The following is a 19,273-nucleotide window of genomic DNA, read 5'->3' as shown; positions in this document are numbered from 1 at the left end:
CAAGACAGAGACTTTGCGGGCTTCAGACCTAGTCAAGACCAAGACCATGACCACACTGCATGACATAGGCATTCCTTAAATTGATCTGAACAATCCACATTCCCATTAAAAAAAAAAAAAAAAAAAAAAACACCCACAGAAAACAAATTAAGATTCTTCTTCATTCACCTATTTTATTGCCATAAGTGTATCATGAGAAATGCCTTGATAAAATAATCAAAAGGCAGCTGTGGTCTGGACCGGTCTTGAAATAAAATCCAGAGTCCTCTTTATCTGAGACCGAGACCAGACTGAGTAAAAATGCAGTTGAGACCAAGACGACCCGATCTCGAGTACTACAACACTGGAACGCAGGGCCATATATCGATATGTTGACATTGATATATGACGCTAGATATCGTCTTAAATTTTGGATATCGTAATATGACTCAAGTGTTGTAGTTTCCTGGTTTTAAAGGCTGCATTACAGTAAAGTGATGTGATTTTCTCAACTTACCAGACTGTTCTAGCTGTTTTAGTATTTGCCTTTACCCCCTTAATCAATATGTCCACATTGCTGATTATTATTGATTAAAAATGTTGTGTAAATATTTTGTGAAAGCACCAATATATCAAGAAATCAATATATTTGGTCAAAAATATGAAATTTTAATTTATCCATATCGCCCAGCTCTCCTGTAATGCAGTTAATCTTTTTTGCTTAAATTAATAAGCACACTACAGTAATTTATTTATTATATGACTTTTTGCCATGATTGCTTTTTAAAAAAAGTTTGTTGTAATCCCACGCTTTGATCTAGGAATTGTACCGTGAAGTGTGTGCTTGCAGTTTATGGTAACCTGTAATGAATGATGAAAAGAATAACAAAGGGACTTGGCTCTGCTCTAAAATGAGTAAACTAGTCTCCTGTTAATCACACACTTTGATCCCATGCAGGCTTTGAACTGTTACGTTGTTCTATATAAAAGTCTTTGTGCTAGCTTCAGAAGCTACACTCTAAGACATATATCTGTATTAACAGTTGTATGACTGTATATTTGAACAGAAATTGTCCATAGAAAGTGATTCACAGTTGTATCTGTGAATGTAATTGCAAAATGTGTGCTCCGACAACCAGATCTCACTCCGAACTCGTTAAATACGTACGTTTGGTCAGCGTCTGAAGCTATGAAAAAAGCGCCCTTCAGCGTGTTTGTAGAACGTACCGGGGAGAGCAGCAGCTACGCGGGGTTTAGAGAGTAGAACGTAAGGGGGGAAATTCCGCGTAGGGAGGTTGGTTGGGGTGGTGGATGGTTCAAACACAGGACTTTCACCCAGGACACCGGGGATCGTGTCCCACGTGTGTCTTTAACCGTCCCATTATTGCCACGTGTCACGGAAGCGGCTTTCTTCTTTAACCGTCCCGTTATTCCCGCGTGTCACGGAAGCGTAAGCCCACTCATGAACTTTCCCTAAACTCAACTGTCCCGTTCCCGCAAGGAAATGTAAGCCCGCCCACGAGCTTTTCCTTAACATTGATATTCTTGATATTCTACCAACGGATGTTCCTCTCAGGTGGTCTGGGACAGGTCTACTTGTTGTCCCCAGAGTCAGAACTAAACAGGGGGAAGCAGCGTTCAGTTTTTATGCTCCACATATCTGGAACAAACTCCCAGAAACCTGTAGGTCCGCTGCAACTCTCAGTTCTTTTAAATCTAAGCTAAAGACCTATCTTTTTGATGTTGCTTTTCTTTAAATAATCTATTTTATTAACTTTAATTTCTTATACTGCACTGTAACTTTTATTCTTATACTGCACTATCAATTTTATTCTTGTCTTTTAATGTTTTTAATTTGTTTTTTAATTGTTTTCTAACTGCTCTTTAATGTTTTATGTAAAGCACTTTGAATTGCCCTGTTGCTGAAATGTGCTATATAAATAAAGCTGCCTTGCCTTGCTGCCTAACATAACTGCGTCAAAAGGGACGCCAATATGCCCGACCAAGCGAGTTTTGTTAAATCGTTTATATATATGACGCTAAATGAGACTTTTAGCGTCAATAACAACGACAAAGGCACCTGACCAAGCGTCCGTATTTTACGAGATGGGAGTGACGTGTTGGTTCCAACAACTTTTGGCAGCCACGGAGGTCGTTTTGGGAGGTTAAAGAACAGATTTTTTTTCAGAAGTTTACTAACTGAGTAGCTTTGTATGAGAGAATTTTGTATAGGCCTAACAGTTAAAGTTCTGTATTTTAACGTGATTTAAGTTTTTTTTTTATTACGGGACAAAGTCCGGATAATGAGCTGCCAGTACTTTTTCTGTTATGTTATGGATTTGTTTCCTAAGTGAATGAAGGAGTCTCCTGTTACCAGGTGTTGGAGAAAGCTCTTTTAGCGTTACCTATCTGTAGGATTACAAACAGTTATCTGACTTTATCTGTATCACGCAGTGATTACGCTCGACAAAAGCTCCTAATCTCTGGGATTCCTGTTTATCACTGCTGACAAAAGGCTTGTGTTTTTCAGCCTCGTAGACTGACATCTTGTAATTCTCTTGTCAGCATGAGTCCTTGCAGCCTAATCCCTTTTTCACTCTTTATATGTCATCTTATGGCATCTTTGTGGACCAGTGCTTTCAATCACGAGCAACGGCATTCAAATGTGGGGTGGGACATTTGTTACATTTTCTCTCTCTCTCTCTTACTGTGCATATTCTTTTTTTTTCTTTTCCACTGAAGGTAAAACACAAAATAAAATAAAAGAACTTATTAGCTTTAAGCTTTTAAGGCAAAGAACTGTGTAGGTTTAAAGTTGACTGATTTCTCACTGATTCAGAGTGACAGCCTCCATTGTTTGCGTGTCAAGTCGTAAATGGGTTGTATGCTTTCATTTGTTCTGTATATCACAAGATTTCTGCTCGTTTCTGGCTGCCAGTGCAAAAGTTAAAAATCCATTTTCCTCCAACTTTGTCTTAGGTGTTCTGTATTATGTATTCCATATTCGTATGAGATGAGTTCATGTTCCAGTGTCCCACCTCAAGCCTAAATTACTGAGGAAAGAACAAATAAGCTGAGTGGTGAATGTGAGTGGGGAGTCACAGATGTAATGCTGAAAACAAAGGGAAAAGAGGAGACAGAAAAGTTCACAGTAGAGCCCACCAGGTATGTCAGAAAAAGGACCAACTATCCCACTGAAAAACAGCACCTGCGTCTCTGTATTCTGTAAGTGTTTCAAATGAGTGTGTTAGAATGGGGGCTGCTGCAGTGAATTGGGATGCCGACTATTATATAACAACATTTCTCAGATCATGCCAACACAACACAAACAGTATGCCTTTGTGATTTTGTTGTTAAAGTGCAACACTTGCGTTCCTTACACTCTCTAAAAGCCCCTGGATAATGTTGTACATGTTTGATGTGCTCTGACCAGGCCAGCCATTAGGAAATATTGACAAAGGGAAAACATTTTCCAAATTGAGCCCCTTCTCCACCCCCACTCCTCCACTAACACAGCCACTCAGGTTAGACTCAAGCTTGAGTAAAAAAGAAACGCGAAAAAAGTTTTGCAGGCCGCCATTTGTTTAAAATCTGGGGCGAGTGAATAAAGAAACAGTGGTTGCTATTGACAGTAGCTTGGCTATTTAAAAATGGCAGGTTTGTGCACAATGTCCCGTGTCACGCTAGTGATGGTTCTGTCTGACCAATCAGTGGCCGGCAGTGTTTCAACTCCACCTTCTAGTATTAGCATTGTTTGCTTCCACCTCGACCTACCAATAAAAGAACCAGGTGCCATCCAAAATGTTCGCTAATGGTACCGTGACAGTACCGTGCAGTGCACTGGAAATGGGCATTAGAGAAATTAAAGAGGTTTTTACTCTCTTTCTTTTCTTCAAGTTTTGACGAGCTCAAAGCAGAGAGTGAAGCACTTTCAGCCTTTTGAAGTGTGTGATTTTGATCTTTGAGTACAACCCTTGGACCATGTCGTGAAGATGAAATAGTTCTTCAAGTTCTCTTGCAAGCAGACTAATGTGTTTTTGTGCAAAGTCTCTAAATGGACCTGTTGAGCAAAAGTTCAAAGCTTCATACCTGTAAGTCTACCTAAAGGCAACATTGCCATGGCAACGAGATGGTTCAGTGTGCTATATAGTGTCGGCTGCACATACCCTAAAGTCCATATCTTTGTAGTTCTTCGCTAGCGATTTGGCCTGACATGTTTTCCACCGTACACATCCACCCAGGGAGTTACTCCCACACGGCTATCGATTTTCTCTTTGCTTATTGTGGGCTGATGCCAAGCAGGGGAGGGGGGGGCTCAGTTACACTTCCTCTGTCACGACAGTCCCAAGACACTCTTTATGTGTCTGTGCTGTTTTTTTTTCCTCTCTTTGTGTTACTAAGATGTTGTAGTTTCATGTCATATATCTCCTGGGAGACTACATACTGTAGAGCTTTAGTTTATAGGGAGCTGAAGTGAAAGCAAAGCTTTTATGTTCTGTTCTTTAAGACATTTTCTTTTAATAAGACAGTTCTAATAACACAAATTACACATAGAGGGGGTAGACGCATGCTTTGCCCCTCTCCAGTGGCTCCATGTGGCTTTCACAAAAGAATTATATGGAAATAAATAATGTATTTTTTTTATATTATTATTTAAATTTCCTTGTAGGCCTAAAGTGATTCTTACTTAATGAATTTACATAACATTTCATTCAACTAAAATGTGCATCATAGCCTATGTCCCTGTGAGAAGGTAGCCCCTCCTTTAGCCCAACTCGCCTGACATTCCCCGCGACATTTAAACTGACTGGATCATCCTACACGCACAAACACGCACACACACACTTAGCTTCTAATGTTTGTAATTACACACGGTAACGGCAACCACGACGTGATTCACTCATGCACGATCGTTATTTACACAACTTTCAGTTACTCGCCAAAAATCTGCAAAACACACGGCGAACGACGCAGTACCTGTCGATTCTGCTCCATAAACCCATTCCATTCCGTTAGTCCATACATTGTGCACGCAAACAGCAACAATACACTGATAGCGCTGACTTTCACTTCCTGGTCCCGCGTCACTTTGTTTCCCCAAGGAACACAAGCCCCATGATAATGGCTAGTTTATTCCCTGTTTGGGACAGGGGGAAGTGTTGATTTGAGCGGGGGAAGCTATTGTCGCAATACAAAATGATTGGCTGTATTGCAATGTAATTATTATTTAATCATAGGCAAATAATAATGTTATTATTATTAGTACTGAAATGTATGATGAACTATATTTCAATGTATGTGTGTGATAGATAGGATAGATAGGATAGGATATCTGCTGAATCACTATACATAACAAAAAACCCTGTCATGTTAGTTTCTACCAATTAGCTTAATTGAAGGACTTTATTTAAAGGGATTTTTTTTTTGCTGTTGGAGTCTGGAGAGTGTCAACTTGCGGAAAGGTTGTATACAGAGAATTATTGAGATAGAGAATTTTATCTTGTGCTATTTAAACTGAGAAACCTGTGGGTTAATTTCTCTTTGTTTTTTCGGAAGTCTTTTTATGTTGGCACTGTGCCGGATCACATATTTTTTAGCATGTTTGCTGTGTCTTCACCCCATCACCAGCCAACCTCAGTGTGTCCTTGTCGCCACCATCCTGTGTGGACGTGGGCTGCAAGGCCCATTTTTCACAGTCCCTCTATGGCCCGCCGTTTTATCCTTAAAATGTTGCCCCTCTCAGCAAAGACTGTTAAAGACATGGCCATAAAAATTACAACAAACCTCACCGAAATAATGACTGGTCATATAGAACTATTAGTAATGGCTAATTTTGACTTAATAGACAGGGTTACCTTCACTACAAGGCTTAAATATGATTTGCAAATGCAGATGGATTTAAAAAAAGATTTTATGGGTCCAAATGAATGTAACTTATGATATACTTATTATACTAATTTACTAATGACTAAGTCTTATTTGCAGCAACTTTATAATAGTGCAAATAATACTAATAATGTTTAGTTTAAAAACAATTATAAACCATTGACAAAGTGTTACTATCTAAAATTTTGAACACATTATTTTATATTACACTAATGATAAAAAAGAAAATAACTTTAAAATAACTATTAACCAAAGTGTAATCAACTAGCAATTTACCATTTATTAATGATGGTTGTTTTAAGGTGTTACCGACTAAGTTAGAGACTGTGCGCCCCCCCACTCCCCCCAGCCTGGTTGTCACATTGTCAGAGGGTGTGTGCTTTCAAAGACCAAAGTTGTAGTATTAACAACATTTTGTTATATTGGCCCTTGAGCATGGGTTTGTGACATTATATCCATCTCCACAGCCATTGTTTATGTCAGTGTTGAAAATGTCACAACATTTTGTGTTTCATCAGCGAGCCGGCAACAAAGGTCAGCGTACCCATGTGAGCCCTACACCTCATTTAATGGAGCGTTGCTGAAAAGTTCATTTGAGAGCTCATTTGGGGCCCGAGGAGTTTTTTTTCTATTTCAGGGCAGAGAATTAGGAAGTTCGGGAATGTCAGAGTTTGACAAATGTGTCTGAGCACCTTGGAGAATCACTCCGTAATCCCAGGCACCGTTCTCCACAACGCAGAGAGCTGTTTGTAATAAGAGCCTGCACATTTATATTGAACACACTCAACCCCTGTGTCAAATTGCAGTACATTCAGCATGCACTGAGATCTTACACTCTACATAAAGTCAATATGAGTCACTTGGAGCTTGGTGAATCCTCTTCTCTCCAAACAGTCATTTACGTTCACTATTAACGAGAGTCGTGGTATTTATGTTCCAGCTTATTGTTATGGGCCGTTCATGGGTGCTTAGGCTGGAATCCAAAGCCTTATTGTAGTCTTTGTATAATGTCTTTATAACAGCCATATACCCCATTAACATATGTTTAGTTTGTAGTACTTTGGAGAAAAAGATAATAAGATGCTCTGTTCTCTGTGGGAGTACTGGAACATAAACCATTTCTATACATTTTATAGATGTACGTTAAGCACTGTACTTACTTCTATAACACAAACTCCTGACAGAAATAGCTGGCTCTTTAGCTTGTAAATGCTCCACAATGTGTGTGTTAGTGTGCTTAACTTTGCAACAATGCAATGAGCAGGCTGTTCTCATGACCCATTATTATATGACTTTTTGCCATGATTGCTTTTTAAAAAAAATCAGTTTGTTGTAATCCCACGCTTTGATCTAGGAATTGTACCGTGAAGTGTGTGCTTGCAGAAAACAATAACAAAGGGACCTGGCTCTGCTCTAAAAGGAGTAAACTAGTATCTTGTTAATCACACACTTTGATCCCATGCAGGCTTTGAACTGATACGTTGTTCTATATAACAGTCTTTGTGCTAGCTTCAGAAGCTACACTCTAAGACATATATCTGTATTAACACATATGTACGTACGTATACTGGAGCTACAAAAAGTAATGCACTGTAATTCGTATGTATTTCACGCATTTATTACTGACTTTCAAGCAGGTGGGGGGTGGAGTTCATGTCCCGGAAAAAGTTAGGGGGAAAAACACAAGACTCGCACCCAGGAAACGTCCCGGGACGTACTATTTAAGGGGACCGGTGTTTGAACCCAAACTGCAATCTTTTTTTCTAATCTTAACTAGTCGTTTTGGTACCTAAACTTAACTGTTGTCGCTGAACAAAGGTCACCTTTGTCGACTAAACTCAACTGCAACAGCAAAGGACCGGGACCTCGCAGTGACCGGTACCCGTCTCACGGTCATCTTTTCTCGGATAAATTTAACTGTAAAGACCGCTAAACGGCCAAAGTTTTGTAGGATATCATAGCAGTTGTGCATAAGTTTTCATACAATATCATACCAGCCCCGTAATGAGATTATGTTGCTTTGAGAGTGATGGGAGTGAACCGTCACTGTCTGTAGAGCTGAGGGGTTCTGCAGAATCGGAGAAATAATTATCTGTGGGTTCATCATTGCGAACATTGTGACAACTTTTCACATTACACATAGTTACCTGATCCATTCTTATCATGAAAATATAGATTTTACAGTAGCTGCTTAAGTAATTTCTATATTGCTTACCATCTGAGGTCCTGCAGTCACTTTGCCATCTGCTGTAGTGCCACATTAAGGGCACTGGCCTACCAACAATGGCTAATTCATTATTTTCCTGTGAATATAATTACGGTAGACTAAAAAGGGCCAGTTTCCATCCTCTGGACACTTTTCTCACACACAGTGGTGCAGTGAGGCAAATACAGGTAACTTAACTGTCCCTGGGCTGAAGTGTTTACATGCCTAAAGAAAATAGAATGTACCCACATGCAACTTTTACAGCACAACTTTGGTGGTGACATCTGGATATAAATAACTGGTGAACAATCCTCCTTGCTGTGGAATAAAAAATAAAAAAATTAAACATAACCAGCTGCCACTGACATGTCTGCCTCTCATATAGATACGGGTTGCGGTTCATCCCGCACAGTAAAGGCTGACTGGTTCTTTATTAGCTAAAGTGACGGGTTGGCTTTATATGAACAAACATGGCTTTATTGACGAAGACACAAGTCAAACGTGCTCATATATAGCATGATCGCTGCAAAGCCTTGGGAACTCTGTGGGTTTAATCACAACAATCAAACAAATTGATTACTTTTCAATTACATTTTATTTATAGTATCAAATCATAAGAGTTATCTCAAGACACTTTACAGATAGAGTAGGTCTAGACCACACTCTATAATTTACAAAGCCCCAACAATTCTAATAATTCCCCCCAAGAGCAAGCAATGCGACAGTGGCGAGGAAAAACTCTCTATTAGGGAGAAACCTGGGACCGACCCAGGCTCTTGGTAGGCGGTGTCTGACAGGGCCGGTTGGGGGTTTGATGAACAGTGGCAATAATAGTCACTTTAAAGATAATGGAATAGTGACTTCAAATGATAGTCTAGTGTTAGGCTTTATTTGATAGGATAGCTGGAGACAGGAAAGCGAGGAGAGGGGGGGGGATGACATGCAGCAAAGGGCCACGGGTGGGACTCCAACACAACGGCCACTGCGGTAAGGACTGAGCCTTAGTACAGGTGAGCTACTCAACCAGGGGAGCTAGCAGGGCGAACAATGGCCCCATCTTTGAAGTTTTTTTTAATCTTAACCATGGTGCCTTTATTGCAGGTACCCATACAGTAAATCTCACTGATGTATATTGAAAGAAATATGCTGGAATTTACCTCTGGGTTGGATAATTTGTTTTGTTTTCACAAGGTGTGTCAGACATAGTGAAATAGAAGTTTCATTAGATGTGTGATAAGCTTTGTCTGGAGGATGGACAGCAGTAACCAAGTCTCCAAGCATCGAGCTGCCAGCAGGCATAATACACTTGTAAGATAGCACATAAAACCTTCCATGGTGACGCAGAGCACTTGGAGCCTCTGGCTGACCCCCTCTATATGTACCAAGGAGCACTTAGGGCTCTCATTTGTGCCATTGGGTTGCACAATACCTCTTTCCTTAACAGCCTCAGTAAAATGAAAAGGTGCTGAAAGGTGTTTCTCTTGACTGTTCTCTCTTCCTGTTTGGTAGGCTACACCTGCTTTGATAGGGCAGGTAAAATCTGGCAGCATGCTCAGAGGTTTCATATATTTCTGTGCATATCTTATTATGCAAAGGTAAAGTCCGTAGCTTACATTTTTGTTTTGGCTCTCTTAAGTAGATAAGCACTGATAGCTGCTCCTATTTTCATGTCAGTTATTTAGATGCTGTCTTTATTTATCTTCATTATTAATATTAAGAGTTGTATTCTTTTCTTCCTTGCTGTATACCCTTTTTTCTTGAATGGCTCCATAATTGTTAGCTGTCAACATTTGTCGGTCATATGATTTCAATAGTGATGGCAAAATAAAGCTTCATGAGTCTTTGTGAACCATTTTTTTATTTTCTGGGTTCACTAGATGGTGCTTTTGGTTTAAAGAGAAAGGCTCAAGGAATGGCAACTCAATGTGCTTTCAACCCTTTGTTGAACAGAGAGAACAGAAAATAAAGGAAATTGTTCATGAAGCTTCATTTGGCCATCGCTAGATTTTAACAAAACTAGAACACACAAATACTTCTTCCTGCCATGGCAATCACCAGTGTCTAGCTTTGGACTCATTTTGCATGTGCCTACTTCATTGATACCCAGTGGGTACACTTACAAGCATTTGCCAAAGTCAATAGAGTTAAATCCACTTCTGTCCCAGCTTGGGAGATCATTCACGTTGGCTAGTCAGTGCTATTTAAGTAAGAGCCCCAGTCATTCATCAGTCTATGCCCCTATCACAACTCCGTTCAGCTCCTGCACAATCCAAGATCTTTATGCATACATCACATCATTAAAGGCTGCCCTACCTGGTTGAAAAAGGCCTTTATTCCATGGACAAGTTCCCTGGTGCTCCAGCATACAATGATGTTTTAGACACTATTGTGTTTCCGACTTTGAATGAACAATTCAGGGAGTGCCATTTCCTGTTTCAACATGACAATGTACCTGTACAGAAAGAGAGTTTGGTGTGAAAGGAAATGACTGATCTGCCCAGTATTTCTTGGAATTATGTTAATGCTGGATGATTCTGTAGCTGACAATTAATGTGCAGTGAGCCCATCTTGTATGAACCGTATGGGTGTGGAGGGCATCTGACTGTTATGTGAGTGATTAGTGTTTATGTCCTGTCATAAATAAATAATTTTCCTAACCACCATAGTTTATTTGCAATAACCACGGTCTATGCATTGGTGAATATGCTGAGCAGGGTTTATTTATAGTTACGTAACGTTATTTATATATCATGTAGAAACAGACCGAGACAACCCATTGAATGTGCTGCTTTCCCACGGTATCTCGTTTATGCCTGCAGACAGTAACATGTTTTCCGTAAATCATTTTTAAAAGGAAATGATTTGCAATGGTATACATAGACTTTAAAGGAGACATATTGTGGTCATTTTCAGGGCCATTGGTGTATGTCGGGTTTCTACATGAACGTGTTTACAGCCTGCATTTGACAGATCTGAATAGCTTGTTAAATCCCATGTGTTCTCATCTAGGCTGCCCACATAAACTGACTGGGTTGTCTTATTTCACAGTTTGGGGGATGGTAGACACTCTAGGTACCCAAATATAGCCTACGTGCACAGGAAAAGAGAGTTTTTCATGTCTCCTTTAAATGAAAAATGAGTGAGATGAATGACACTGTCCTCCCTGAAAATTTTGTTGCTTTGTTAAAGCAGCAATTATGACTCAGATTTACGTATGGCCATAGGATTTCACCCAGGAGACCAAGGATGGGTCCCATTCGAAGATAAATGTAAACAGCAAGTTTAGTTTTTTTACTTTACGAAACAAACAGGGCTACATCACAAAATAATATATAATTTTATATTACATCATCCTGTGCGCAACTGAATATGAAGTAACATCTAACATCAACATGTTTTTCCCAACTTAACCAATTCATTTTTGTGCCTAAACCTAAACAAACTGTGACCGTTTCACAATGTAAGCAACATGTTTCCAAGGGGGTAAGCGAGCCTCCACAACGCGTAGCTCCTATGGAGCCATTTTGATGCTACCAAGCCATCACCTGCCGTTAGCATTCCATTGATTGCCATTCATTTTGGCGCCACTTTGACAGCGAATAACTTTACATCTGAAGCGTTTAAAGACTCTATTTGTCCATTGTTTATTTCTAAAGAAACATGACAATGTATAAAAGGCTCCATTACCTCGTACCTCACGTTATGGCCCTGTAGCAGACGTTTTTGTAAAAATAGGCTAACGATTGTGTCATAATCACGCAACTTACTGTCGCATAGTAGAGAAATTACCGTATAGTACAGAAGAAGCTTGCAGGCAGTTTTGACTTACATTAGCTGTTTAAGTTTAATTACTAATGTTAACTAGCATTTTAGCTAGCAATAATATATACATGCATACAAAACATATACCTACCTACGCTCTCCATCTCTATAAGATTGGGAATGATTCAGATTTCTCTCGGCACGGCTACCAGAAGACTTCCAACTTTCAGACAGGTTGCTCACGTCACATCTACATCTTCAAGCTCAGTTGGAGGCTGCTCAGTAACACTCAGCCAGCACCGGAAAAGTGACTTCTAATATCCTTCACTGGTCTCCGTGGAAATCTACAGCGTCACATTGTCTATTTATTTAACTGTCTATGCATATTTCCTAACCTTTACCTTCTGTGATTTACAAATAAGGTTGTATTTCCTGCCACCGTTATGGGCGCTAATTAATGAAACACTCCTGTGGGTCATATTAAAGGGTAGGAACAAACGATCTACTATGTGTTGGAGGAAATTATATGTTAAATTTCATGTATGTAAATAGACTGAAACTTTAATAATATTTTGAGTGATTGTCACTAAATATCTGAAAAATTCATACAGGCCACTGTGTCATTTTACCTGTATTTACGGTTCCTGGCCGCTTTAAACTTAATTCAATCAACAAAATCAAAAGTCAAACTCCTAGCTACATTTCTCCTGAAAGCAAAGATGCTGTGCACATGGGGTAAGGACAGTTTCAAATGTAATAAAGACAAAAATGAATGCATAGCAAGTCTGCAAAAATAAACCCAAATAAACCTGCACTCCAGAGGGTTGACCCTGCTGTCCCCTCTGTGCCCAGGTATTAGAGAAAGAAAATGTAATTTAATGCACACATTGTCCTCATGACACACTTTATGTTACTGTGATGATAGACTTATGAATGCTAGTTAAGTCAAGTGTTTTCTGAGTCTTTACATTAGCAGGACATCTTCTCCTGTAATGTATTCCTCTGCTTTGTATCAGAGCTCAATACATGAGTGTCATCTTCATGATGAAATGCAAAAATATGGCCTGTTTCTGTGGCTGATCACCAGCCGCGGTCAGAGGTCTATTATCATGTCAGCCGCAGCTTCTCCGGTGGGGGGTTCAGACAGCTTTACATGCACCCCTCTGTCACTTTGAATGTCTCTCCCTCTTCCTGTCTCTCTCCCTGTCTCTCCCCGTCTCCCCCGGGCTTTCATCAGCACAGAGGCGCTCGCCGATGATGGGTTTTTCAGATGGAATTAAATGTCTCGTCCCACAGCTGTCACCCATGCAAATTGCATTGTCTACAGATTCTATCACTGAGAACAGCCAGCAGTCTGTTTTGTTTGATGCCTTCTTCCTTTTAATTTTTCTGTCCTGATGTCATTATCCGTGGCGCTGCTGCTTCTCTCGTTAATGTTTCAGACAGTCATCTTTTAATCTCTCTCTCTCTTTCTGTCTGTGTGTCTGCAGGTTTACCGCCACTCCTACATGGCCTCCTACAGTATCTACAATATTCACACACGGTAAGTGTTTTGGTCCTCCTCAGCAGCTGCTGTCATCTGGGAGAAAACGTGGCTGTTTTTCAAAACTGTACAACACAGATGCTAACGGTAAAGGCTAGTGTGATGAAAGTAATGTTGTCACCTGTCTACATGTTGTGACACAGGAGGAAAAAGGTGTTTCTCAGTTGGTCTCATTGGTCCAGCTGACCGAGGCTGCAGACATGTACGAGGGTTACGTACTGGCTAGATTTCTAAAACATGCATGTGGTGGATGGATTTGTGCAGAATGGTAGTGTCCCATGTCTATGCTACAGTAGGGTCAAAGTTTGACACTGTGGACCACCGCCACTAGATGTTAATAATTACAATAATCTTTTTTAATGGAGCACTTTTCAAAATCCACGTGACGTTAAGTGCACAAAACAGCAACACAAAAAAGACCATTCATAAAAACATCAGGTTTTTACAACAATTACAACATCTATTTGCTGTATATAAATCTGTGCAGTAGGTAAGAATAGGATTTTTTTTTTTTTTAAAGAAATAAAAGATAGTTCAAAGGAGGTTCAAGCTCAAATAAAATCCGGATACGGCTCTCTGGTAAAAGTGTGTTTTAAGAAGGGACTTAAAGGAGACTCAGCTGAGCTGATATCCTCTGGCAGATCCTTCCTGAGCCTGGGTGGCCTGCATGCAAACACTTACAAACACCTTTTATGTTTGTGAAGACATTGCTTTTTTGTCGTTTCTTTAGGGAGGTTTGGGAGCTGGACCCTCCTGAGGTGGTGAACTCGGTGCTGCAGTACGCTGCGTGGGGAGTGCAAGGCCAACAGCTGGTGAGAACACACAGAAAACCTTCCACAGCCTCACCCTGCCTCTTAGCACCGCATCACTTTGCCTGCCTTAGATTTATTGCATATCGACGATGATGCGTTTTCCTCCCATCCCGGAATGCTGTGTGGACTAGCCAGACCCTCCTCCGCAGCGCTGTGGATACACATTTACTTATTTGTGTCTTATACCTGCTGAAGCTGTGGTTAACAAGTCATGAAAGCATGTTTATTTTTCACGATACAAGGTTTCAAGGTTACAAGGTTGATGTTTGACTGCAATTACTAACCAAGACAACACATTGAATCAGCAGTAAGTACACATGAGCTTGCTTCCCTTTCATGTAGTTAAATGGGCAAGCACAGTTTATAATGTAGCCTTCGACTCCAGCATATTTGTTGCTGAGTCCCACAGTCTTTATCCGCCAAACAAATGTCGGATTTATCTTCAGCTCCAGGCCTGGATGACGTGTGTGTTTCTGCTTGCACCGCATGTGTATTTCAACTGTGGTTTTAGTGGCATGCGCTTCTAATTCAGAACTCCCCGCTCTACTCATTATGTACTCAGGTTTTGAGGTAACCCAATTAGATGCACATTTTCTCCCATCATACCTTCTTTATTTATCTACGCCAGACAGATGGGGAGGCTTTTTTGTTGACAGATAAAAAAGGCTAAAGCATAGTGGAGCTGCTTGCTTTGTCCACATTTGCAAATTTCAGTGTGTAATATTTGAGCATAAATCAAACACAACTCCATTAAGAAGTCATTATGGTAATAAGGAGGTGAGAGCCAGACAGATGCGAAGGCTTTCTGGCTCTTGAGCGGCATGGCAGCATCATTAGCAAGAAGTGCATCTTCGGAAGCCACAACGTGTGTTTTGTGAAATTCTGTAAGTGAGTCTCTTAGCAATTCTTTGGGAATTTTTGTTTTCTCATTAGGACGCCAGGACATTACGTTTGGAATATGAATCAGGGTTGTCCGTTCCTCACGTCCAAAGCAATGTATTACTATATTAATAAAATGTATTATTATTACTATAATGTTGCCATGGATTTAGTGAGTAGCGTTGTTGGCTACGACTCCAGCCCCATTCCTTAGCCTATATTCATTTCCATTGGCAAATCGACACATTAAAAGTAATGCCGAATTAGCTATTAGCAGTTCCTGTTTGCAATTCCTCCTAGATGTACCAAAAAACTATCACTGGATTAATGTGATACTGAAGAAACCTAAAAACTCAGGCAACTTCTGTAGTTACAAGGAGCTTTTTTTTTCTATGACTTCTAAGTGGATTTATAGACATTTAATTATGATGGGGATAATGGTATCAGAGGTACTGAAAGAGTGGCAGTCACACTTAATCTAAAAATATGTTTTATTTCTGTGTGTTCAGACTTGACTGAGTTATGACTCCGAGAAGGAGTGTCATTTTTTTTATGCTTGGCGCGGCAATCGGGCTAAGCGTTTTAATGTTACTAAATTGCCTCAGTTGTCATTGTTACTCTGATGTAAATTATAATTGTGGTCATGGTTCTGGTCGTGTTACTACTCTTGTCTTTTTAATCCAACTTTATTTACTGTCACCTGTAACCCTTATCCAAAAGATAGTTGTTTGAGTGCCAGCAAAGTTTATCTTTTTACTACAAAATTCTGTCTTTGGTTTACTAAGACAGGCAGGCCACAGACGTTTTTGAGAGATTGACTAACGCATTGTTGGTTTTGGTCTATCCATAGTACTCTCAGTAGTCAGCTTTATCCATGTAAGTAAAATACATGACCAAAGCTTTGAGATTTTCATGTTACATTTTTAGTGATGAGGGCTTCTCAAATGTACATACTACTTTAAAAATGGTCAAATATAGTTAGAACGGAACTACTTCACATTCACAAAACATATTTTTTTCAAAGTTATTTGGTTTCATTATTGTTTAGACTAAAAGCAATGTCATCTAGAGGTAGTGAAATAAATCTCAATAACTGTCTGTGGTGATAAATTATCTGTTTTCCCAGGCCCAGATCTTCAAATAAAACTTGCATAATTTCATCAAAACTGCGGCAATAAAACCTAAAATGGCTGACTATACTCACTCCACAGTTGTAGTAATGAACCCTCCCATTTTGGAATAGTCTGCTGTTAGATAATCATTTCTCTAGACTGCCTTCTGGACTGATGATTTGTTGTGATGCCTTCCAGCCAGACAGCAGAAGGCCCATTGCTAACAAATTGTTATGTAAGATCACATAAGGCCACAGATCCTGGCTTTTTGGAAAGGCCAAAGAAAGATTATTACACTTCGGTTTGTGTAACATTGACAGATGTTTGTTTGACAAGTTGGATTGGTTTTTTGTGATGTGTCAGCCTAGTTTTTTTTTTTTTTTTTTTTTTTCACAGGGAAATGTCTGTAGCACTCTTCACTCAGTATCAAAGTAATTCAGTGATAGTTGTCTGTACATCCATGGGCTAGCTGCAAACAGCTACTTCTAATAGCTAATTTGGCAGATGTTTAAATGCAGGGTTGGTAAGCTGGCAAGATTTGAATCTCCTCTGGGCTTCTTCTAACCCCTCCCCCTGCCCTCGTTGCTCCGCCCACACGCAGACTTACACAAACACCGCTGCATCGCCGCTTTTTTAGCTTCAGTCTTTCTTTTCTTTGCAATTTTAGCAGTGGCAACTTCTGCTGAGTTTTCTCCTCCATTCTCCAGTAGACTCGCAGTAACTCCGGCGGTGGCGACGACGCTCTTTGAGATCAGACTCGTAAACGGGAGGGGTAGAGTAGGCGCAGCGGGGCGAGGAGGCATTTCATTGGTTCTTTCCAAGCTGACCGCGCGGCAGTGATTGGTGGGCGTCTTTACAGGATTCCAGCAGCAGCTACAGATAACGGATCTTTTTCGTTCCTTTATCAGAGCCCAAGAGTGTATGTATTGCTGTCGGGGTGTAAAGACCATTCCAACCAATATTTATTTATATATATATATATATATATATATATATATATATATAAAAGTTTAAATTGGAAAAGTTGTAACCCACAGTGTAATTCATTGAATCCATGGTAACATAATATTTCATGTTTACTTTCTCAGAAAAAAAGCCTCATGGGAACTGTAGCTCCAAATTATCAGCATGATTATCCCCAAATAGAAGTAGACAAAAAATAACACAAGTGACAAAATCCTTTTATGTGTTTTATGTTGCACTATCAATATATATATATTTTTTGACAGTACTGAGGCTCAGAATGTCCCATCAGCATGGTGCTGTCCAGTCATATACACATATCTACTGATGAAAGCCTGCGACATACAGGCAAGAAAGCCAAACAATTTTTAATAAGAGCGTGGGTGGGGTGCCTTGGGTTGTGCAGTTGCATTTGAGATGGAGACTTCTGAAGATTTCTAGTTTTGCAACCTGTGCTCACTCCCAGCTCGTCAAATATTGACGCATCAGATACCAATGCACAATGCACCCTTTAGCGTCTGTATAAAACGCACCAGGCTTAGCAGTAGCGCTGTAAGATGATGTAGTATGAATAGCGACAATGGTTGGTAGTAGTGTGGGGCGGTGGAGGGATCACACAACACAGGACTTCCACCCAGGAGATACGGGTTTTTGTCCAGTTCTTGTCCCGCGTCACTGAAACGCCACCCACAATCTTTCCCTAACACTAACTAAGTGGTTTTACCCAAATCGTTCCTGACCCAAAGTTGTCTTGAGTGTGTTAAAAAATGACACCAAAGGGGTTCCCAGAGCATCGAATATCGCCGCAGATGGGATTACATTGGAATTAGTTGAAAGCACCATGCGTCTGACTGAGACACTAAAGGAGACTTTAAAGGTGCAGTAGGTAAGCCTTCTAAAACTAACTTTCTGTCATATTTGCTGAAACTGACCCTATGTTCCAGTAGAACTACATGAAGCAGGTCATTTATAAAAAATCCAGCTCCTCTGGCACCACCTACAGCCTGTAGTGCGATTTTCAAAAATCCAAAGCTCCCTGTTCAGATGCACCAATCAGGGTCAGGGGGGGTGTCTTACTGCATGTCAATCACTGCTCATGCACACACATTCATTCTCCCTTTTGGAGGGAGGGGCTTAGGAGACCGTTTTGGACTTTAACGGAAAGGGGGGAGGGACTGAGATGTTGTCAATGTTCAAATGTTTTGGCTAAGTCCTGGATCTTCACAGTCCTACTTACAGCACCTTTAATAACTAACACCAAAAGCGCCTGACCAAGAATCTGTTTTTGACGAGCTAAGAGTGAGAGTGTGTTGGGTTTTGAGATTGTAATTTACTGCTGAGGCCTTTGGGGGAGTAACAGCTTTACTTCCACAAATACAGTTTCCAGTACATTAGAGTTAATCACTTGATGGCTTAACCGACAATGCTTTGCACCTTTAATCCTAAAAGAATAGTTTGGATGCTTGAGCCGAAACTGTGTTAATCCAGTTGATGTGTTCTAAAGATGTGAAGCCCGAAATCTGGCACATACTTGGAACTTTTTCAGCCTTGCACCAGTGTTCCTCAATTGCAGCATTTCTCTACTCCTTGCCATGGGATGGAACATTTTATTTGTGACTGTGTGTGCTTTTCTCTCTACTCTCTAGATCTACATATTTGAAAATAACATCTACTACCAGTCAGATGTCAAGAGTAACTCCCTTAGGCTGACATCCTCAGGGAAAGAAGGGATCATCTTCAATGGGATTGCTGACTGGCTCTATGAAGGTACATATCAGCTTCTTCACTACCTTTTAACTTAGTGTAAGGGCAAAACTAGCCAAAGCATGCAGTGTTCAGCTCAGTTCCTAGGAGCTGTTTGAAGAAAACCATGCCAGGATCTAAATGACAAACAGCAACTTGATGTCAGATATTAATGTGTTGAGAAACTGTGGGTTTTAAACATTGCGAAGATACATATGATAATATCTAACTTCGTTTTCAAAGTGTTGGCAGACTGTCCCATTAAACTGTAAATGCCCATGTTGAGAAACATTACCATATGAAAGGCAGTGGTTAAATATCCATGGTGTTTGTTTTAGTGCAGATATTTCCCCACTGGGTGTGAGGAGTCGTTTTATGTGCCATAAGT

The 19,273-nt window shown here is 40.2% G+C and overlaps 1 protein-coding gene across 1 annotated transcript in view; it reads left to right on the top strand.

Annotated features, from left to right (window-relative positions):
- Window positions 1-19,273, top strand: part of dpp10 (dipeptidyl peptidase like 10) — a 191,279-nt gene that overhangs the window by 137,190 nt on the left and 34,816 nt on the right. Inside the window, exons 6-8 of the mRNA XM_028591519.1 lie at window positions 13,324-13,376; window positions 14,107-14,188; window positions 18,789-18,909. Coding sequence (XP_028447320.1) covers window positions 13,324-13,376; window positions 14,107-14,188; window positions 18,789-18,909 — 256 coding nt within the window. The remainder of the gene's footprint in view (window positions 1-13,323; window positions 13,377-14,106; window positions 14,189-18,788; window positions 18,910-19,273) is intronic.

The sequence above is a fragment of the Perca flavescens genome, chromosome 11, assembly GCF_004354835.1.
Source record: "Perca flavescens isolate YP-PL-M2 chromosome 11, PFLA_1.0, whole genome shotgun sequence".
In the NCBI taxonomy this organism is placed as follows: Eukaryota; Metazoa; Chordata; class Actinopteri; order Perciformes; family Percidae; genus Perca; species Perca flavescens.
Note: the sequence above shows the minus strand (reverse complement) of the source record. Positions and strands in the feature narration are given on the sequence as shown.